The sequence below is a fragment of the Acartia tonsa genome, chromosome 9 (assembly GCF_053477335.1).
Source record: "Acartia tonsa isolate MP-2025a chromosome 9, ASM5347733v1, whole genome shotgun sequence".
NCBI classification, from domain to species: domain Eukaryota; kingdom Metazoa; phylum Arthropoda; class Copepoda; order Calanoida; family Acartiidae; genus Acartia; species Acartia tonsa.
The window spans coordinates 8,674,901-8,699,280 of record NC_137268.1 but is presented as its reverse complement, the minus strand read 5'-3'; the positions used below and the strand labels follow the sequence as shown (position 1 = coordinate 8,699,280).

At 32.4% G+C, this 24,380-nt stretch overlaps 1 protein-coding gene across 1 annotated transcript in view; it reads left to right on the top strand.

Annotated features, from left to right (window-relative positions):
* LOC145328155 (serine/threonine-protein kinase minibrain-like) overlaps window positions 1–24,380 on the top strand; it is a 48,319-nt gene that overhangs the window by 2,999 nt on the left and 20,940 nt on the right. Inside the window, exons 2-4 of the mRNA XM_080171738.1 lie at window positions 9,344–9,487; window positions 10,725–10,945; window positions 22,980–23,141. Of these exons, the coding sequence (XP_080027864.1) occupies window positions 9,344–9,487; window positions 10,725–10,945; window positions 22,980–23,141 (527 nt within the window). The remainder of the gene's footprint in view (window positions 1–9,343; window positions 9,488–10,724; window positions 10,946–22,979; window positions 23,142–24,380) is intronic.

Genomic DNA, 24,380 nt, shown 5'->3' with positions numbered 1-24,380 from the left:
AACCTGATTTTTTTTTAAAGAAATCTTTTTTAAAACAACTGAACTAAGTAACCATTACACATTTCATTTTGGGACTTTCCTTCTAGGGGCTTGTGGAGCAAGAGACCCCTCAAAACTAAAAATACGAGTTCTGAGCTTGTTTTTTAAGATATCAACCTGATTTTTTTAATGTAAACTTTTTAAAAATAACTCAACTAAGTAATCATTACACATTTCATTTTGGGACTTTCCTTCTAGGGGCTTGTGGAGCAAAAGACCCCCCAAAACTAAAAATAGAATTTCTGAGCTTATTTTTGAAGACATCAACCTGAATTTTAAAGAAATCTTTTTAAAAATAACTGAACTAAGTAACCATTACACATTTCATTTTGTAACTTTCCTTCTAGGGGCTTGTGGAGTAAAAGACCCCACAAAACTATAAAAAGGAGTTTTGAGCTTATTTTTAAAGATATCAACCTGATTTTTCAAAGAACTTTTTAAAAATAAACGAACTAAGTAACCTTTACAGATTTATTTTTGGGACTTTCTTTCTAGGGACTAGTGGGGCAAAAGACCCCCTAAACACTAAAAATATTAGTTCTGACCTTATTTTAAAAGATATCTATCAACCTGATTTTATGAGGAAAACTTTTTTCACATAACTAAACTACGTAGCCACAACAGATTTTTTTAAAAATCAGGTTGATATCTTTAAAAATAAGCTCTTAAAAATATTTTAAGTGTTTAGGGAGGTCTTTTGCTCCACAAGCCGCTAGAAGGAAAGTCCCAAAATGAAATGTGTAATGGTTACTTAGTACAGTTATGTTAAAAAAGTTTTCTTTAAAAAAAATCAGGTTTCATTTTGGGTCTTTCCTTCTGGGGGCTGGTTGGGCAAAAGACCTCCAAAACGCTGAAAATATGAGTTCTGAGCTTATTTTTAAAGATATCAATAATGTGTAATGGTTACTTAGTTCAGTTATTTTAGTAAAGTTTTTTTTTAAATCAGTTTGATATCTTTAAAAATAAGCTCAGAAATAATATTTTTAGTTTTGGGGGTTATTTGCTCCACAAGCCCCTAAAAGGAAAGTTACAAAATGAAATGTGTAATGGTTACTTAGTTCGGTTATGTCAAAAAAGTTTTCTTAAAAAAATCAGGCTGATATTTTAAAAATAAGCTCATAACTTCTTTTTTTAGTTTTTGGGGGTCGTTTGCTCCACAAGCCGCTAGAAGGAAAGTCCCAAAATTAAATATGTAATGGTTACTTATATCAGTTATTTTAATAAAGTTTTCTTTAAAGAATCTAGTTGATATCTTAATAAATAAGCTCAGAACTAATATTTTTAGTTTTGGGGGTCTTTTGCTCCACAAGCCCCTAAAAGTAAAGCCCAAAAATAAAATGTGTATTGGTTACTACACAGTGGTCCTCAAGGCAAAAGAAGTTTGACAAAACCTACCATAAAAATGGACTATATGGCCATCAAATATACACATTGGAGGGCCAGGAACTGATTTTCTTAAAATCATAGCTGTTCCTTCTTGGGGTTTATTCCATTTTAAAGTTAACAGACCAAATTCCCTAAAAAATCAAGGTTGTTTGTTGCGATTTTGTTGCTTTGGATTCAAACCTTTATAACTTTGGCTGTATGAAAGACTCATGGAAGCTAAACCTACCATTGGAAAGCCTATTGAATGACAATTTCAGACATAGCTTAAAATTTTTTGTAGCTTTCTTACTTTTTGCTCTACAAGGAAAATTTTAACCAAAGGGAGAAAATTTATTGATAAATCTATTCTCAGAAAGGCTTTCACTAGGGTATTTTGATATAAATTTTTCAGGATTTTTCTTATGTTCAGTGATTCTTTTGATGACAAATGCAAAAAATACACTTTCATACATTAAATTTGGTATATTTGCATTTTTTCTACCTTGTGCCAAAATTTTTTATAAAAATTATAAGTTGGGGTATATTTTTTTGTCCAAAATTGTACATAAATTTTAGGAATAAATATTAAGAACCATGAATTGCTACATTTTACATGTGTAGTTTTAAATTTCCTATATTTATGGTTGTGTAGGAGCCTCAAAAATGTTAAACCTACCATTGTAAAGCTTGTTGAACACTCTATCCAAATAAATCTACAACTTTAAAAAAAATTGACTTAAAAGGCTTGCACAGGATTTATGTTAGGTGTAATAAATTTCACCAAAAATGTTTTCTTTCCTACAAAATTTGGAGTAGAAGGGAGGTTACAAAGCAGTAATAGTTATCACATGTCCTGTTTCAACACCAATTTATGGAGGGGGTGTGCCCCCCCCCCCAAAAAAAAATGGTGCAGGGCCCCCCCCTTTCCCCCCCTAAAAAGGGAGGGGGGTAACATTTTGATAGTTGAAAATAATGCAAAATTTAAAAATTTAAAAATTTTTTTTTTCAAAACTCAACAAGATATAACATACCCCCCCACTGGCCCCCCTCCCCTACCCCATATCTATGGGGAATAATTCACAGTTGGGGGAGAGGGGGGGGGGTGTAAAAAGTGCATGAAAAGTGCTGAAATTTATTTTATTTTCCTAAAATATATTTACCCCAGGGGTAACACTTTTATGGGGTGGGGGGGTATTATCTGCTATATATCTTTTTAAAAAAATTAGGGGGGGGGGGTGATTTCAACCCCTCCCCCCTACTCCTTAGACATCTCTGGGAATTTTTTTCATCTTTTTTAATCCTTCCCCTTCTAAATTCTGGTAACTTCCCCCAGTTCAGGGGGTTTGGGTGGGGCTAACAATCCTTCCATAGAAAAAACCTGCTCACGTTCAATCTGCACAAAGTAAAGACCAATTTAACTTTGGGCTCGGGAACGAAGTAGAGGTTGGAAACAACAATATGATGTTTGGCTGGGAAACCGCTAAAGAACTAGTCAGGCAGATGATTCTGAATTCCCGCAGACCAGCAAAAATTTGCCTAGGCTTAAGTAATGGCAAGGAAAATGACAATGGTGATAGACTTTAAGTTTTTGTACTGAAAACAAACTTGTCATTGGTGGAATCATCTTTAAATACAAGAAGATTCATACTGCCACCTGGAGATCACCAGATCAAAGAAACTTTAAACAGATAGACCACATCTGTATATCTAGATGTATAAAAGGTTCTCTCCTTGATGTCAGGGTTGAAAGAGGACCATTCAGACTATTATCTTCTATCTTCTAAAGTTCGGCTTAGATTTAAAAAGCAGGACTCAATTCCTAACCCCAGGAAGAAATATAATTTAACAACCCTTCAAAACTCTGAAAAGCTACAAGAGTTTAAGCTCACTCAAAAGAACAGATTTGAGTTGTTGACTCTTCAAGAGGAAGATGGAGTTGAAGATATCGGGCAAAGTATCAAAAAAGTTTATAATGATACTAGCCAAGAATAATTAGGTTTCAAAAAGGCTAACCAAAAGCCGTGGATCACTAAAAGATCCATTGATCTCATAGATCAAAGAAGAGATGTAAGACAAAAGACACTTTCCAGAAACTCTCCAGAAGATAAAGACCTGTATAAGATGCTCAGCAGGGAAATCCAAAGAAGTGTCAGAATTGACAAAAAATAACACTTGGAAAACCTTGCTATGCAAGCAGAAAATGCTGCTAATCAAAATAGAATGAAAGATGTCTATGAGATTACTAAGAGCATTGCAGGTAAAGTACACAAATCAGGATCACATATCAGGGACAAGGATGGTTCACTCCTTAAAACTGATGAAGATATTCCAAATAGATGGGCAGAGCACTGAACTGCTAAATCTTCTAGTTCCAGAGGAAGAAACTGAGATTCCACCCTCAGATGCACTTGACATTGACTGTCAAGCGCCAAATCTATTGGAAATCAAAGAGGCCATTAAAAATTTGAAAAATAACAAGGCCACTGGACCTGATAACATACCAGCTGAGGTCATAAAAGCAGACCTAGATACATCAGCTGAGGCATTCCTACCTTTGATAACAAAGATATGGAATGATGAGTTATGCCCAGAGGACTGGAAGAATGGACATATCTCATTACTAGCCAAAAAAGGACACTTGACCCAATGTGGAAACTACAGAGCGATAATGCTTCTTTCAGTACCTAGCCATATCCTTAGTAAGATTCTTCTTAATAGAACAAAGAAAAAGGTTAATGAAAAGCTAAGACCTAATCAGGCTGGATTTAGACTAAACCGTTCCAATATTGATCAGGTAACCTCTCTAAGAATCATCATAGAGCAATCCAAGGAATGGAACTCTGAGCTCTTTGTAAACTTCATTGACTACAAAAAAGCATTTGATTCTTTAAACAGAAGATCTCTCTGGAAAATCTGCCGACACTATGGCATTCCAGAAAAGATAATCAATATCATTAAAGCTATCTTTCATAAAAGAGGTGGAAATGTAATGTATAAAGGTAAACTATCAACCTTTTTTGAGATTGTAACAGGCGTCAGACAAGGATGCCTTCTTTCTCCCTTCCTTTTCCTCCTTGCCATTGACTGGATCATGAAGAACTGTAAAAGTAATGATGGCATTTGCTGGGAGCTATTTGGCAATCCAAAATATTTGGGAGTTTTGGACTTTGCTGTTGATATTGCTTTGTTAACAAGCAATAGAAGTCAAATGCAAAGAAGGACTAACATGATAGCTGAAACTTCCAAGAAAATTGGACTAGAAATTAATGTTCCTAAAACCAAAATACTCAAATTAAATGCAAATTCCCAAGAACCAATTACTATTGGAGACCAAATTCTTGAGGATGTAGATTGTTTTGAGTATCTTGGAAGTAAAATTGATGAAGCTGGAGGCACTTTAACAGATGTTAAAGCTAGAATTAACAAATCTAGGACAGCCTTTGCCAGCCTGAACAAAATTTGGAATTCCAACAACATCTCCATAAAGACCAAGTTAAGATGTTCTCTCTGTTTTGCTGTATGGGGCTGAAACTTGGTTCCTAAACACAGCAGTGGTCTCCAAGCTACAGACATATATCAATAAATGTCTCAGGAGAATCCACTAGATCTTTTGGCCAAATAAGATCACAAATGCTAAGCTTCTAGAGCGCAGTGACATGTCAGACATTAAACTGACAATAAAACAGAGGAAATGGTGATGGTTGGGGCACACACTAAGGAAAGGGCATGATGATATATCCAGGCCTTGACTTAGAACCCCCAATTAGGAAAGAGGAAACCAGGTAGACCAAAAACAACCTGGAGGAGGGAACACTTAAAGGGAGTGTAAAGGTAAAAAATTCTCATCATATTATCAAATCTTATTATTTTGTAAGCACCTTTCAATAAACTGATCAACTAAAAACGTCGTATTAACAAAAATATCAAGCATTTAAGCCTTGATTTTTTGGTATTTTGGGAGGGAAAACTGGAAAAACAGGTAAAATCTGAACTTTTTTCTTTATTAAAATTTTTGTAGGGATATTTAACTTGTCACATATAGTTTAAACTATTTACTTACTGTTAAGCATTTATTTTATGACATAAAATTGTTAATTCATGCTTTAATAACGTAGAAATTAAGTAATAAAGATTTATTTTAAGTTCGTATTATTGACAAAAAAATACGTTACTGTTTACAAAGGGTTGAATCTCAGAGATTATTTGAAGTGATAATATCCTTTTTTATTGTGTTGGACTATAAACAACCCACTTTGGAGAATTAGTTTACACTTTTATCAGACTGTTTAAAGTTAATTGGATACTAAAAAAACTGTTTCTAGCTTTGTTATTGTATTTGGTTTTCAATAAAAAATATTGCTTATTTTATCAATTTCTAAGTAACTATACTGCATTGGTTTAAAGCAAGGATTATGTTAAAAATTAGCTTAACCGTTAGGAAAAATCAAGAACTATGTGAAAAAGTTTAATTTTAGCTATAATGGGAGAAAAAAAGAATTTAATGCACATTTTATATTATACGTAAAATTTCTTCCTTTCCCTGTACCTTATAATAATCGTCAGAAAAAGCCGTTTTTTAAGCAAACAAAAGCGCGATTTGCTCTATCTGTGAGATATTATGAATGAGATAATGTTAAGATTTGATATTAAGATGAGAAAAATTTACGTTTACAGTCCCTTTAAGTGAACTGAAAGATTTAAAAATTCCATCTTTCAGCATTGCCTCAAAACGTGCCCAAACAAAGGAAGATTGGAGAACCATTGTGCATGGCCTACGTTCTGCCGAGAACTAAAAGGCAATGATGATGACTCTTCATGCACTTTTTACACCCCCCCCCTCTCCCCCAACTGTGAATTATTCCCCATAGATATGGGATAGGGGAGGGGGGCCAGGGGGGTGGGGGGGTATGTTATATCTTGTTGAGTTTTGAAAAAAAAATTTTTTTAAATTTTTAAATTTTGCATTATTTTCAACTATCAAAATGTTACCCCCCTCCCTTTTTAGGGGGGGAAAGGGGGGGGCACCTAAGCCCTGCACCATTTTTTTTGGGGGGGGGGCACACCCCCTCCATAGATTGGTGTTGAAACAGGACATGTGATAACTATTACTGCTTTGTAACCTCCCTTCTACTCCAAATTTTGTAGGAAAGAAAACATTTTTGGTGAAATTTATTACACCTAACATAAATCCTGTGCAAGCCTTTTAAGTCAATTTTTTTTAAAGTCGTAGATTTATTTGGATAGAGTGTTCAACATGCTTTACAATGGTAGGTTTAGCAATTTTGAGGCTCCTACACAACCATAAATATAGGAAATTTAAAACTACACATGTAAAATGTAGCAATTCATGGTTCTTAATATTTATTCCTGAAATTTATGTACAATTTTGGACAAAAAAATATACACCAACTTATAATTTTTATAAAAAATTTTTGGCACAAGGTAGAAAAAAAGCAAATATACCAAATTAAATGTATGAAAGTGTATTTTTTGCATTTGTCATCAAAAGAATCACTGAACATAAGAAAAATCCTGAAAAATTTACATCAAAATACCCTAGTGAAAGCCTTTCTGAGAATAGATTTATCAATAAATTTTCTCCCTTTGGTTAAAATTTTCCTTGTAGAGCAAAAAATAAGAAAGCTACAAAAAATTTTAAGCTATGTCTGAAATTGTCATTCAATAGGCTTTCCAATGGTAGGTTTAGCTTTCATGAGTCTTTCATACAGCCAAAGTTATAAAGGTTTGAATCCAAAGCAACAAAATCGCAACAAACAACCTTGATTTTTTAGGGAATTTGGTCTGTTAACTTTAAAATGGAATAAACCCTAAGAAGGAACAGCTATGATTTTAAGAAAATCAGTTCCTGGCCCTCCAATGTGTATATTTGATGGCCATATAGTCCGTTTTTATGGTAGGTTTTGTCAAACTTCTTTTGCCTTGAGGACCACTGTGACTAAGTTCAATTATGTTAAAAAAGTTTTCTTTGAAAAAAATCAGGTTAATATCTTTAAAAATAAGCTCAGAACTCATATCTTTAGTGTTTTGGGGGGTCTTTTGCTCCACAAGCCCCTAAAAGGTAAGTTCCAAAATGAAATGTGTTATGGTCACTTAGATCAGTTATTTTAATAAAGTTTTCTATAAAAAATTAGGTTGATATCTTTAAAAATAAGCTCAGAACTCCTATTCTTAGTTTTGAGGGTCTTTTGCTCCACAAGCCCCTAGAAGGAAAGTCCCAAAATGAAATGTGTAATGATTACTTAGTTCAGTTATTTTTAAAAAGTTTTCTTTTAAAAAAATCAGGTTGATATCTTAAAAAACAAGCTCAGAACTCGTATTTTTAGTTTTGAGGGGTCTCTTGCTCCACAAGCCCCTAGAAGGAAAGTCCAAAAATGAAATGTGTAATGGTTACTTAGTTCAGTTGTTTTAAAAAAGATTTCTTTAAAAAAAATCAGGTTGTTATCTTCAAAAATAAGCTCAGAATTCCTGTTCTTAGTTTTGGGGGGTCTCTTGCTCCACAAGACCGTAGAAGGAAAGTCCCAAAATAAAATGTGTAATGGTTACTTAGTTCAGTTATTTTAATAAAGTTTTCTTTAAAAAAATCAGGTGGATATCTTCAAAAATAAGCTCAGAACTCCTATTCTTAGTTTTGGGGGGTCTCTTGCTCCACAAGCCCCTAGAAGGAAAGTCCCAAAATGAAATGTGTAATGGTTACTAAGTTCAGTTATTTTTAAAAAGTTTTCATTAAAAAAATCAGGTTGATATCTCTAAAAATAAGCTCAGAACTCATATTTTTAGTGTTTTGGGGGGTCTTTTGCTCCACTAGCCCCTAGAAGGAAAGTCCCGAAATTCAATTTTAAAAGTTTTCCGTGTACATCCAGTCATATAAGAGCTTTTACAAAAAGAATTAGGTCGATAACTATAAACACAAGCCCAAACGTCCCTCCCAAAATTTGATACTGAATTTCATTTCCTATAAGTGTACAAACTTCCCCCCCCCTTGTCCTTGACAATCTGTATGTTGGCCTAAATTAAATAAATAATAATGAGGGCAGGTATAGACATACATAGGAGATTCTAGGTACCTAGGTGACAATATTCCTACATGTTTTTTGCCTACTTATGTACAACATTATTTTTCTTTAACAAAGATAGGTTTATCCAAATGTAGGACATCTGTAAATTTCACAATTTTCACAATTATTTAGAATCGTCATTAAATCCTTGAATATGACATCTTTGAGAAATGACTTGAGTTGATTTAATGTTCATGAGGAATTTTTAAAAACACCAAAAACATTCTTTATTGTAATTTCGTGGTGCAAGCAAAAACTATTATTAATTATAGAGCAGCTATAGAACGGTAGCTGTAAAAAAAAAGACGTTCTAAATCTATGAATTGATATTTCATTTTATACAGTTTGAAACTGATAGAACGATTATGCTTCAATTCTTTAAAACAGGGTGGGTTGCATAACCAAAATATATCAATTATAAATTCTGAAGAAGAAAAAAAGGTGTGATTAATAAAAGGATATTTTTATGACTCATTGCTCAATAAGCAGGATATCTTATAATTGGTTGATTGTTTTTTTCGGTATATAAAGGAAATAAATATTTTGAGTCAATTTACTTTTTTTTTACATATTTTGAGCGTTTATTATGATAATATATGAAACCTCAGATTATTGTTAACACAATTTAAAAAAAATGATCATGGGAATGTATTACAATTCATGAGGGGGTTTGAAGTCTCAAGGGAGTAAAATGGGGTGTTGCTACTTTCCTACAACCACCTTTCTAACGCCACAGGCATTGACATTACAAAAATCTTTTATTTGTGTAGCTACATTTTTATGAATGTTGTCATACTCGTTCAATTTTAATTTTTAAATCAATCAAGATGTGCTAGGTAGTAATTTCTCTTTTTCTGTTTTAGATGTATGACGCGCAGGGTAATCAGACTGGTACTGTGGTGAGCCAGGCGGGTGGACTGCCGCACCAGCATCAATTAAACGCCGCCGGCGGCAGTTCGCAGCCCGTCAACCAAGCGGTCGCCTCTGGCAGGCGGAGCCCCTACAGGAATGGCGATTGTTTTTTAAAATTCTGATGGAAAAGTGATTGTGCTCTCCTATATTTCAAAGTAACAGGATTTCTGTTTGTTTGTGTGTCCAGCAAGATATAGTAAAGCTGGACCGATAGTTACTCAATTTTTATAGAAGTTTGTTGTTAAAACAGGGCAGGTTTAATGTCATTTTGTGAGTTTTATTGCATCGTTTTATAGATAGCTTTCCGCGGATAGTAAAAAGAAAAAAAGTTTTATATTAATTTAAGTTTTGTTTTTCCCAAGGTTCCGTAGGTATAATATTTTATTTTATTCGTGGAAAATTGTCTTTATTACGCTATGTTAAATGATTTTACTATATGATACGGTTTTAATCCAGGTGATATTAATCGGCTTCGAAGCCATATAAGTAAAATAGTCCTTCCTTCCGGGTTTTTTTATAGCGAATTTTTAATAAAAATATATAGAAAAGCTTCGCATTTTAAAAGTTTTGAAAATGTCACAAATGGTTTTGTATTGTTTAAAACTGGTTTATACAGGAATTAAATTTCTCCCAATTTCACCCCTTTTCTGTAAATCACTTTTATGATGTAAATGTACTTTTATAAATGTCAAATTCAATACATTATGTTAAAGTATTTAAATAGTTAGAGATAACAAATGTAGGATTAACTTTATTTTATTTTATCATTAAAATATTTGAAGTTATTATATGTGTACATATGGATGTATTTAACATGTTTCCACCTCCGAATTTTTAGTAGCGAAGCTACTCTGTAATCCACCTTGCCTGTCCGTCAGTCCGTAACGCTATGGGGGAAATGTGATTTTCTTTGCTGCTATTTTTGATAGACAGCTGAATTTTTTTCTTATGATTCCTATGACATATGTGCATCTAATCTACGTTGTTTTGTTTTTCTGTCAACATTTTTCTTTAAGGTTTCGTGATTTTCTTGTTTTTGCATATTCTATCATTTTTTTTCTTTGTCATGAGAACTGAGTATCTGCTCTATAACTCGCTTTGTCCATTCCAAAAATAGTTTAAAACCTTCCCAGGACCTATAAGAAGCTTCACTGTAAAGGAGAACAATATCGGTTCAGGGGTTAGCGAGATCCTTCGGGACAGACAAAAACGCTTACTACTTTATATAATAGGATTATTAACATCCCAGATTATTACCAGACTTTAAGGAAACCTCAAATAACATTTACACCATCTAAAGAAGTATTTAAAACAATCGCCAAATTGTACAGGGACCCAAAGAAAGCTCCCCTGCGCAAACTTTCTGTGGATCTCATCAAGACTTACAAATACATCAACGAGGTGTATTACGCGAAGAAAAAGCGGCGGGCACAACAGACCCAGCTGGAGGAGAACGGTCAGCACAGAAAGAAGGAGAAGAAATTGTATAATGATGGCTACGACGACGGAAGCCATGATTATATTATTAAACAAGGAGAGATTTTTGATGATAGGTAAGTGTTCAGTTTTTTTACTAATGCAGCTACTCTGTAACTGGGATATTTTAAAAACTTCTGGATCAAACTTTTTTGATTTTCTTTGAAAATCAATTAAGATGAACTTCCCATTATTAATTCATATTTTTATCCACGTATTTCTTAAAGCGATGCTTTTCTATATTTAGGGTCCGTCTGTAAGGTTACCTCTCTTCGTTGATTTAGACATATTAGAATTTTACTACCTATCGATTTCAAATTTGCACGATGATTCCTATAACAGTTAGGTGCGATTTTAATAGCGTAGCAACTCAAAAATCATTACAAGAAAGTCCGTACGTCCATGTCAAACATAATGATTTTTAACTTTTTTAACAACAATTTTTTATTTGATATTTGGAATACTGATTCCTAGGATAATAAAGGATAATTTCCAATATGGGTTAGTTTCAAATAAAAAATAGAAGATAATATTTTTTCTCGTATTCATTCGAATCCGGTGGATGGGAACCGGTTCTCTTCCATACGAAAAAATTATGTCTAGCATCGTATTATATCCAGTTTTCTACGAATATAGAAATATACAATCATAAGATTGAAACTAGTTTTTTTAGCCGGTGCCTTCGGCACCTCGGGGCTAAAAAAACTAGTTTTAATCTAATAATTGTACATTCTATATCCGCGGAAAGCCGTTTATAATACGATACGAGAAATAACTATCAACTGATAAATAAATATAAAACTTTGCAAATATTTTTTGTATTAAAATGACACGTTTTCATGTAATGATTTTGATGCTGTGTAAAGTTTATTTTTATCTAAAAATATCAATAAACAAAACAAGCTTTGTTGTTATGTTTAATTTGAAAGAAATCTATTCATTTGTAAAAGTACATTAAATGTCTGAAAGATAAAAAAAACGCAGTCTAGAAAAGTATATTTTTAGCAACATGCCTGGTTGGGAAAGATAAGGCTTCTTAAAATAAAACTATAACATGATGAAAGCTAAAGTTTTAAGATTAGTTATCTATCGCATCGTATTATTATATTTCCATTAAGTTCTCGCTAACCAATAAAAGATCTGAGTTCTTCATTTTATGAAAGCATGACTTAAGTTTAAGCTAATTTCCTTCCCTTACTAAAACAGAGCTTGATGCATGGGGCATTGTTATGAGAAGAAAACGAATTATGAATTATTATGTTATTTATTATACAAAGAAGAACATAAATTCTTATGTTAATATTTTATCATCCAAAGGCCAATCCATTTCCCTGGTTAATGTATTGGCACGCAAATCCTTACTTTCCAGAATTAAGAAGATAAGGAGGTTTTATTCCAGATTAATTTTTAGACATTCATCTATTGCGACATTATTAATATTTTTTCGTTAGTGAAATAAATTATATGTTATTTAGCTGTAGTTCAATACGTCCATTAGTAGCTTGCTAATTAAGCTTTAAATATGGGGGAAAACTGTTAGATTGTCTTCAAATGATTAATTAGATTAAAATGGGCAGTTTTACTTATGACACCACTGAATATGGCATCGTTTTTAGATGTCTTATTTGATTTGAAAGAAAATATGTATCTTTTTATCTAAAACAAAATATTTTAAATATGAATCCTACTATATTTTAGTCATATAGAAGCTGCGTATTAATGGATTTAGGTGTCCTTTTATCTAAAACTAGCGGCTACATCCCTAGAGGCCTCTAGGGGATCCTGAGTGTTGGGGGACTCCCCCCCCCCCCTTTGAGTTGTATATTAAAAAGAAAAAGTTGAAAAAATAGTTTTGGAGGAGGTAATTTCTTTAATGCAGGGTGCCGGAGCCGTATGATTTTGATGCGGCTCCGGCTCCGCGGAGCCATATTTTGAAATACGGCTCCGGCTCCTACCTTAAAATTAATATATCAATTTTTTTTTCATTATTGAATTTGATAAAATAAAATAAATAATATAAAATATTTTGCTTTTATTTGATTAAAGCTATATAAAAGTAGAAGGATGTGTGTCTATTTGTTAAGTAACAATAGTTTTTCAGTTTATTATATGGAAATAGACCGTTGCCAAATTATAACATTACTTTAAAAAATCATTTTTAGCTAGTCCGGAGCCGGAGCCGTTTTTAACGAAAAATACGGCTCCGGATCCGGCTCCGGCTCCACCAAAAATGTTGCGGCTCCCGGCTCCGGCTCCAGAACACTGCTTTAATGGCTATTTTTTGTTGGTAGGATGGTTGAACCCTCCCCCAAAATAGTAATAAACCTTCTCAGGACCTATGAAAAGTTACTCTGTAAAGGAAAACCATATCGGTGCAGTGGATAGAGAAATCCTTCGGTACACACACACAAACAGACAGAGATCCTTTTTACTTTATTTTTAGGACTGAAATATTCTCATAAATTAATTGAGAAAGATGCATATGTTCATATTAAAATTATATTCTCCATTCATTTTATAAGAATCTAGTTAAAATTTGTGACAGAAACACGGTATTTGCCACCTACAACTTTCCACGGACTACTTGGGTTTCTTTGATCCTTGTTTTATAAAAATTACACAAGAATATCATATTATAATCGTTTAAAATTGTATTGTTAAACCATTTTTAAAGCAACTAGAAAAACTGCTTCTATCTCCATTCCCCTGTTTTTAAATGCCATAAAGATTGACTTTTACTTCCCCCTTCTCTGGTTGTTTCACCCCCTGCAGGCCTTAATACTTTTTTTCTTAAAAAGATCTCCCCACATATGTGCACGGTTAGGTGGCATTTCAAACCAACAAAAATTGTTGATTTTTTCGCGCACTTTTATATAACTGGTCTTATATGACAGTATTATATTGACAGTATCCCATAAATATTTGCATTTTGGTTTCTAATTTTCTTTTTTTATACTGTATAATACTTGATAAATGTTATTGAAGCACCACTTGTTTATAAGAAAGAAGGAAAACATAGCTGAAATAAGTTTTATAACCTATAAAATGTCAAATTAAGAAATGGAGATTAAGATCTTTGATAAAGCAAGATTCAGACGTCTGCCATTTGGTTTCAGAAGAAATTAAGCCAAAGAAAATACATTCAATAGTTGTTACTTATTCTCTAGAGTTGGTGGGGATGGTTTTCCTAAGATTTATAGCCGAAAACCTTCTAAGAATGTGGTTTCTTAAAATTATTAGGTGTTTTATTGCTAAGTTATTTATTGATTTGCTTATCATTTAGCTTTAAAAATAAATTTTTTTCTTAGAATTATTCATTTTGTTGTAATATGTAAACATCCCTATTGCACATATGGACCATATTTAGACACAACCATTTTACAACTCAAGTATCGAGATAGAATCAACCTTATTCGACGTTCACTCAAAGCCCAAAAATAATGGACTTAAAAGTGTATTAAACTGTATATAAGACATTTGCGAATATATTGATACCATTAATTTGCCTCTTAGATAGAAAAAAGTATGTTTTTTTAATATTTTTCTCTTGCTACAAATCAAATTTCAAATTTGAGTCACCAAAAATGCTAAACTAATTTTTGCTCTAGAAGAATCAATTTTTGGAGTTAGAAAGTGCTTAATACCTCATTTTAATCGCCTGGCATTGCTTTATAATATACAGGTAATGACTTGGTTTTTTATGGAACAGCTGACTAAAAAATCGAGGTTTTGTGATAAACCCACTTTTGTTGTTGCTCCATAAATGATATTTTTTTTCCCAATTTTTTTGGCTGTAAAGAAGCTTTATATATTCATAAAACATCCACCTAAATTTGACTTTTGATATTTTATCTATAACATCACCAGAGGGAATTGAATTTTGAAAAAAAAATATCAATTTATATTTTACACTGCTATGCATTATTCTTGTTCTTGTTTCTAAAAAAATTTATATTATAAAAAAGAGAATTATTTAACGCTTCTATAGGTATGTTTATCATTTTTCTAGGCTAAATATAACTATAATTACACCATTTTAAAGTTAGACATCATAACATATTAACACAATTATTGAATCGGTCTGTATTATTAAGCTGGCAACCCTTAAAACAGCTGCATTTCATTATCCTATTATATAAAGTAGTAATCTTTTTTGTCTTCAGCTTAAGATTTCGACCATTACAGTACCTATTGAGTTCTGTGTTTTATGGATGCTTCTTATAGGACCCTGGATAGTTTTTGAATTTTGAAAAAAATATCAATTTATATTTTACACTGCTATGCATTGTTCTTGTTCTTGTTTCTAAAAAATATTTTTATAATTAAAAAGAGAATTATTTAATGCTTCTATAGGTATGTTAATCATTTTTCTAGTCTAAATATAACTATAATTTTAGCTTTTTTTAAACATCATTATATTCAAGTTATTGTAATTTTTAAATAAAATATCAATATCAAGAACTATTGGAACAATTTTTACCATGCAAAACAAGGTATTATAAAGTGTAGGATCCCTCACAATATCTATCTGTCTGTCTATAATGCATTACGCATGTAATGCTAATAGAAAGGATGCTATAAGAGTGCTCTTATAATGTGAACTTCTCATAATTGAATGGGCTTCCTGAAACCAGAGACCATAAAGTTGGCCTAGTCACTACAAGGGGGAGTGCAGGAGTATCCAGGGGGAGGTGCTTGTAAAAGGGTAATTTTTTTTAGGGATGGGGGTAATCACCCCCCGTAATATATTATGGGGGGTATAAAACCAGCCTTTTAAATTTTTTTTAATAGGAGTAAAGAAAATCCTTAAAACTTACAAATCTAGGAATCAAACTAGCACCCCAACCAATAATCGGTTCCATGCCAAATGTAGGAGTGGAAAAACATTGGAGGGACAAATGCTTGAGTCCCACACGTCAGAGTGGAACAAACGCAGGAGTGGGACAAACGTTGGAGTGGACAAACGCAGGATTTTTGGGACAAACATCGGAGTGGACAAACACAGGAGTCCTAAACTTTTTTTTTCAATTTTGAATTTTTTTTATACAAACACAGCCCCCCCTACCTTCGTCCTGTTACTTTTCTTAGTTAGGTTAGGTTAGGATATAGGCTAGGGGGCTGAGCGCTGCAGCCATAGTCATTATTTTGTAGACAAGGGTATAAAAAATTTCAAAATTGTAATATTATTAAAATAGTAGACACTCCTAGGTTTTAATTAAGCAATGTCTACTCCAATGTTTTCCACTCCAACGTTTGTCCACCTTAATGTTTGTCCACTCTGACGTTTGTTCCATTCTTACGTTTGTCCACTCCGATGTTTGGGACTCCTTCATTTGTCCACTCTGACATTTGGGACTCCTATGTTTGAGGTAGAACCCCAATAAGTAAATCTCAATAAAACTTGATAAAATTATGCAAAATATCAAAGTATTCAATCCCTGAATTTCAACCATCTAACTTAAATAGGAGTAGAGAAAATCACGAAAACTTGAAATGTAGGAATCAATATAGCCCACCCCAGTTTTTTGGCAAATCCTAATGAAACTTGATGAAAATATGGAGTATTGATAGAGAGAGAGAATATCCAATCCATGAAAATTTCAGCCTTCTAACTTTTTATAGAAGAAAATATCGTTTTCCCCTTTCTGTCTCAGACAGACAGACATACCAATGAACAGACATACAGATGAATGGACAGACAATGGACGGACAAATATTTTGAATTATACAGTAGCTTCACTACTAAAAAACTAAATAGGATAATTGTTGTACACAAATTGATTTCAGTATGTTTTAAATGAGCTTACTTAATCAAGGACGTCCAAGCTTTTTGATTTGGGGGGAAGGGGGGGGGAATTGAAATATCTAAATTTGGGCATCCCCATGTTCATTTTGTGGGGTAATCTTTATAGAATAGAGGCAAGGACGTCAAAGCTTTTTATATTTTTTTTTTGAGGGGGGGGGAGGGGAAGATTAAAAATTATGGGGTCGCCCCAAATTAATTAATAACCCCTAACCCCCTAACCCCCCCCCCCCCCCCCCCAACCGGGACATCCCTCTACATAAAGTAATGATTATAAAGTTGCTAAGTACCTTACTGCTACAAAAATCATCTTCCAACATTTAAGATTAATTCTAACATGCCTGAATTAACAAAAAGAGCTAACCATGGCGTGGATATACACATCCTAATTGTAAAAATGTTTGGTTTTTAAAATTGTAAATCAATTATTCAGGAATCATTTACTTTGTTTATTTACTAGCAGCTGCGCTCCAAGCAACTAGGAGCTCTGTAATTAAAGGAGTAAGGAAATTAGTAAAATAGCCTTATACTTTACCGAAATCTTAAGCTACAGACAAAAAAGCTTTATATAATATGTATTAATTTGTAAAACTGCAAATGATAAAATATGACCTATTTTTTTCTCTTTAAAGATTCTCTTCAAACACCTCCCTCTTTTTATATAAAGATGCTAATTCCCCCCCAACTCTTAAGAGGATATAAGCAGTAAAAAACCCCGCAGGGGGCACAATTTTCTAACACTTCTTTCTTATTTAGTCTTTTAAAAGGATTCAAAATGCATTGACATATATATATATTTTTTTTAACTCTTATTTTATACATCTTAATTGGAACTGATGATCTATTTTTTAGAGAAACATATGTATTCCATCAATAGAAAGTTAAAAAATTAAGTGTGTTTATAAATATAATAATTACTATATATAATAGGATAATGAAATGCAGCTGTTTTAAGGGTTGCCAGCCTAATAATACAGACCAATTCAATAATTGTGTTAATATGTTAAGATGTCTAACTTTAAAATGGTGTAATTATAGTTATATTTAGCCTAGAAAAATGATAAACATACCTATAGAAGCGTTAAATAATTCTCTTTTTTATAAAATAAATTTTTTTTAGAAACAAGAACAAGAACAATGCATAGCAGTGTAAAATATAAATTGATATTTTTTTTCCAAAATTTAATTCCCTCTGGTGATGTTATAAATAAAATATCAAAAGTCAAATTTAGGTGGATGTTATATGAATATATAAAGCTTCTTTACAGCCAAAAAAATTGGGGAAAAAAATATCATTTATGGAGCAACAACAAAAGTGGGTTTATCACAAAACCTCGATTTTTTAGTCAGCTGTTCCATAAAAAACCAAGTCATTACCTGTATATTATAAAGCAATGCCAGGCGATTAAAATGAGGTATTAAGCACTTTCTAACTCCAAAAATTGATTCTTCTAGAGCAAAAATTAGTTTAGCATTTTTGGTGACTCAAATTTGAAATTTGATTTGTAGCAAGAGAAAAATATTAAAAAAACATACTTTTTTCTATCTAAGAGGCAAATTAATGGTATCAATATATTCACAAATGTCTTATATACAGTTTAATACACTTTTAAGTCCATTATTTTTGGACTTTGAGTGAACTTCGAATAAGGTTGATTTTATCTCTATCATTTAACTAAATTCAATTACACAAACACACACACACACACAAAGATACACGTATTTTCTTCAAAAAAGAACTGTGTTTAAGATGATCTGCATAATGCGAATATGTTTTTTTGTGTCATTAAGAACTAAAGGATTTCGCTAACTGCTGAACCGATATGGTTCTCCTTTGCAATGTAGCTTCTTAAAAGAAGGTTTAAAAGTATCTTTGAAGGTTTACCACCATCCTCCTAAAAGAAATTGTTTTATGTTTATAAAACTAAAATTAGAAATATTGGGGGGTGGGGTGTGTCTTGGGATAACTTCTTATATTATATGATCAGCACACTCTTATACAGTGCACATAGGGGCAACAAGGGGATTCAATTCACCACCCCCAAATAAAGTTTTAATCATTCTATGAGTATTATCATACCCAATGTACATCAGATTTCAAAGGAATCGTAAAAATACGCTTTTTAAGTAAGCTTTCTAAAGTCTGAAAGTCAAGATATGCAAAAATTTTCTTACAGAAAAAGGCATATATTTTGTGTTTCACCAACAATTTTAAAAGTATTATAAAATCTCTTAGAATTAACGTAATTAGACAAAATAACTTCAGGTGAGTCATGCACTACATTTATTTTGACAATATAAAAGAAAAAAACACAGATTAAAGATATTAGTCCTAAATAATTCTAGTTGAAGTTAAGATTTTAGTTTATTTTTGTTTGTTTTATAATCAACATTTCAGTAGACAGTGAGAGGAAACATGTTTTCACTGGTTGCCACCGGCTAAAAATACGATATTTGATTACCCAAAGACATATTATAATCGCCTGTACTGGTCTCATTTACCCCCCCGCGCCCCCGTAGGGGTTTTTAGCGCGTTTTCTGAGGTTGGGTGCACGAAAAGTTTGTTAGAAAAATCTTTTAAATGCGCTTTTAAAGTCAAAATGTGAGATGTAATACATATAAATAAAAGACGCAAAAACATAGTTATGAGAAATATTTATTTGATCAGACTTTGAATTAAAGTTGATAATGAATATTTTCAAGTTCTATTGCACTAAATGATTGAGAGGCGAGGAAGGGGGGGCTAAACCTAAATCTAAACCTCTTTATGTTCGATGTTTTAATGTAACTGAATAATTGTTTCTATGGATTATTACAAATATCAGGGATCTAAAGGGATAAGACAAAGGTCAATAAATTGATGTACATCCCCAATGGTAATACACAAAATTACCCCTTGTGTAGATTAAAGTTAGTAGTTAAAACGTTTGAACACACAACTGTAAAACTTTGGGGACTAGTTTTATAAACAGCCCAATGTCCCCTCTCTCACTGCGGAAAGGTAAAGATAATATTCAAATAACGAAGTGTTCTAATAATCATACTAAATTGGAATTAGCAAGTAGTCTATCTGTCTGTCTATTGGTAATGCTTTGTTTTTAAATTATGTAGTTACATGGTCTTTATGTTTAGCATCAGCAGTTTTATTTAGAAAGGGAGAGGACATTACACTAGTCCCCAAACTTCAAAGTTTTATAATAACGTTTTTATATTCGTTGGCATAACAACTTTAGGAAATTTGATTGATGTTTTATTGGTTGGTTCATTAAGATGAGTATCAAAACTTTTCAACCACTAATTGTCATCTACAGACAATCAATTTTGTAATATAATTTATTATTTTATATATCAATATTGGGGATGTACATACATTAATCGGTTATTGTTTAGTTCCTTAGATCCCTGGGCGTTAATCTATAATAAAAAGTAGCTTAATGTCTGTTTGTCTGTCCGTCCGTCCCTTAAGATCTCGGTAACCACTAAACCGATTATATTCTACTCTTCAGGGAATATATCTACTGGTCCTGTGGTGGTTTAAAGCTATTTTACAAAAAAAAATCCTCTAAATTTTTTCATATTTCTATAATTAGGATCGGTCCGTCCGTACGTCTGCTACAGTTAGCTCTTTTAGTTAATTTAAACAGGCTAGAATTGTCCTATCGATTTCAAACTTTTCATGCCGTTTTCTACAACAGTTAGGTACGACTTAGAAAGCACAGAAACTCTATAATCGTTACCAGAAAGTCCATACATCCATTTATAACAAGCTGATTTTTTAATTTTATGACAACAAATAATGGTTTTGAATGTTAAAAATATCCTATTCATCTGATTATTGAATACTGATTCCTAGTACAATAAGGTATAGTGTTATAAGCAAAGCATCTCTATAAAAAGTCCTAAAAACGTCAGTATGTCCTTAAACAGTAACATGTATTTAATCAGTTTTAATTACAATTTTGTATAGACATGCATTAATATTTAGTTCTGACACTTCACAAGTGTTAGTGTTCGTTTGTCCTTCCATTTCAGAGCTTCGCTTCTATGGATGTTGTCATCCTTGTTTAATTACCTCTTGGAGCAAAGCCCATAGAGGCTAGGGGCGAAACTGCTAGTATACATATAAACAGTAAACAAGAATCATAAAATCATTATAAATATAGTTATTAGCCAATAAAAATTTATGTCAATCATGCTCACATTTATAATGGATTTATTATTAAGTAAAACTTGTAGCTTGCTAAAATAAGAATACCCATCCACCCCTTTACACCATCCTCTCCCCTTCTACTGAAATGAATTAAATGACCCCAAATTTGACATTTTGAATACTTTGATGGATAGATAGATGGATAGGTAGATGAATAGATATATGGATAGATACATGGATGAGTAAATGGATAGACAAATGGATAGACAGATTGGTAGACAGATGGATAGAGGGATGGATAGATGGATGGATATATAGATGGATAGATAGATGGATAGATAGATGTATAGATAGATGAATAGATAGATGTATAAATAGATGGATAGATAGATGGTAAGATAGATAGATGGATAATTAGATGGATAGATAGATAAATGGATAGATAGATGGATAGATAGATGGATATATAGATGGATAGATAGATGGATAAATAGATAGATGGATAGATAGATAGATGGATAGATAGATAGATGGATAGATAGATAGATGGATAGATAGATAGATGGATAGATAGATAGATGGATAGATAGATAGATGGATAGATAGATAGATAGATAGATGGATAGATAGATAGATAGATGGATAGATAGATGGATAGATTGATGGATAGATAGATGGATAGATAGATTGATAGATAGATGGATAGATAGATGGATAGATAGACGGATGGATAGATAGAATAATAGATAGATGGATAAGTTAAGGGGGCGCTATTTTTGGGGAGGGGTTAATCCGGTAATTTTCCATCTACCTTCATTAAATGACCTTTATCTCCCTGTTTCTTTCAAATGACAGAAAAAAACATAAAAGCAAATTTGTTCGTTGTTAAATTGCCTACAAAAAAGTATAAAATGAAATTTTTGTGGGATGAATTTTAAGGGTACTAAATAATTAAATCCCCTTTTTGATTGATTTGCCCCAATGTGCAGTGATAAATAAACTTATAGTGTAGCTTTTCTTCTGTTAAAAATCTCAAACTATATTTATTTAATAAAAATTGTTGAACTCAATTCTATGAAACAAAAATTCCTTCTCAAGAGGGGAAATTACTTTTCTTTGAAAAATAGAAATTTAATATTTTCTTTTTTCTCTTTTTATTCCTTCAGGATCTGACTAAAATTCTTTTAGCATTTTAAGTTTTTGGTTTTGCGTATGTGTGAATTAATTAACGTCAACAAATTTTTATTCCTTTTTAATTTTATATTAGTTTAGTTACTGCGTATTTTAAAATCCTTATACTAAAGTAACAGGATGTTTGTCTGTTTGTCTGTGTGTCTTTGTATCTGTGTGTCTCGAAGGATCTCGCTAACCGCTGAACCGATCGGGTTCTCCTTAACAGGGTAGCTTTTCATAAGTCCCGGGAAGGTTTATAACTATTTTCTTGGAGGGTGGGACACACCCACCCCCTCCCTCAAAAAAAAAATTCCACCCTCCAAAATATATATTTTTCTTTTTCTTTTAAATTTAAAATAAGAAATTGGGTTATCAAATTCGACTCCCCCTCCTCAAGTGCCCCTAGGGGGCGTAGCCGCTAGTATAGAATAAAGGACGTGAAACTTTTCGGAAAATATAATTTTAACAAAGATTAACTTTTATTTTTCTGTTAAAGGATAAATAAATAGTTTTATAGTGCACTTTTACTTCCGTTGATAAAAATAGGTCATTTTGTACAGTTTGATAAATACAAAATTATGCCTATAAGTAGCGCAGCAATAGCTAGATTATAGTTTCATGATAGACAGAGATGAAGGTGAGAACATTGAACTGTAAATTATTTTGGTACCCAAAGTCATATTATCCCGTTTTCTCAGTCGTTGGCAAAAATACTCTGGGCATTTGTTTTTAATTTTGATTGGTTTGTTTAAACTAACAATATTTAAACTTATAAAAATAAAATATTAATTTATAGAAAACATTAACTTTAATTATACTAGGTTTTTTGGAATGATAAAATTAGGTGTAGCAGTTGCATTTGAGTGAAACAATGCGGAACTGTGAGGAAACGGTGACGAAATCGCCGTTGCCGCCAAACACAAATTAATTTTTAACATGTCTAATCGGTTTTGGAGGATTTTTACTAACTTTTTAATATTTTTAGGTATGAAATCGACTCCTTGATCGGCAAGGGCTCCTTTGGTCAGGTGGTGAAGGCCTACGATACACAGGAAGAATGTCACGTAGCCATCAAAATTATCAAGAACAAGAAACCATTCCTCCATCAGGCACAGATTGAATACAAGCTGCTAGAGATGATGAACAGGTAACATTACTCATACAGTAGCTGCGCTACCAAAATGCCTTCACATAGTTTTGATTGCCCCGCGGGGCCGAACGCCCGGACAAAAACAACTGGATTGATCTATTAAATACTACACATTACATGATTTGTTAGTAAGATTGAGAACCGGATTCAATCCAGCAAAAATTAATTAGATTTTAAGCCATACTAAAAAAAATACTACTTTATATTTACTATCAAGCAAGAAAAGATATTTTTCTTCTTTCCTTTTTTCTTTTTGCATATTTAATCTAACCCTTCATTAATTCTTGATTAAATCTTTGTCTCCCTTTTTTCTAGTTATGTAACCTAAAGAATAAAGCAAATAAAATTGTCTTTATAGACTGACTGCTGCCTTGTGTGACGCGTGATTTTCTAAATTTTCAATTAATAATACTTAAAGATTTAGTGTTACAAGGTCTTAGACAAAAAATGTAAAATTTCTGGCGGATTTGTCTTGTTGGCTTTAGACGGATTTCTTAAACATTTACTTTGTCAAAATAACAGCATATTTGGAGAGCTTAATACGTAAGGAATGTATTGTAACTGCAACAAGAATGTGAAAACGCATAGCAAGGGGTAATAGTTCTTGGATATTTAAATGGAAGGGAAACAAGGAAGTAAAGGTTGTTATCTAGGATATAAAATAATTTTTTTGTAAGCTATGACCTATTATATAAAGCAGTAAGGATTTTTTTTCTGTAGATTATGATTTTGTTTATGATTAGACCGATTTTGTTCTTCATTTGAGAGAAGCTTCACATACCTGGAATGGTTTTAGGCTATTTTATTTTCAAATATATGTATTGAGATGGTTTTAGGGTATTGTTTGCTAGGGGAGCAGCCGCTATTATATGATAAAATAAAAGTGCATTTTAGTTTTTCTAATAAGAGACTAACTGGTCTTTAAAATTATGTTTTTTTAGTTGGAAAGCTTATCAAAAATGCACAAAAATACATTTATAAAGAAGAGTTTCTATTTGATAAGACGATTCTTTATCCCCTTATTTGTGAGGATGGTTTGCGAGACGTTTCCAACATCCTGTATATGATCCTCTCTCTCTCCTATCCTCTCTAAGATCCTCGTCTCATCCAACATTTTGACATTTCCGTTATAAAACTTTGATAAAAGCCTGTGTAGAGGGATGTCATTCACAAAAGCTAATTTTTAGTAACTTTTACATCATTGATCTAAAGGGATAAGAGAATGGCCGATAAGTT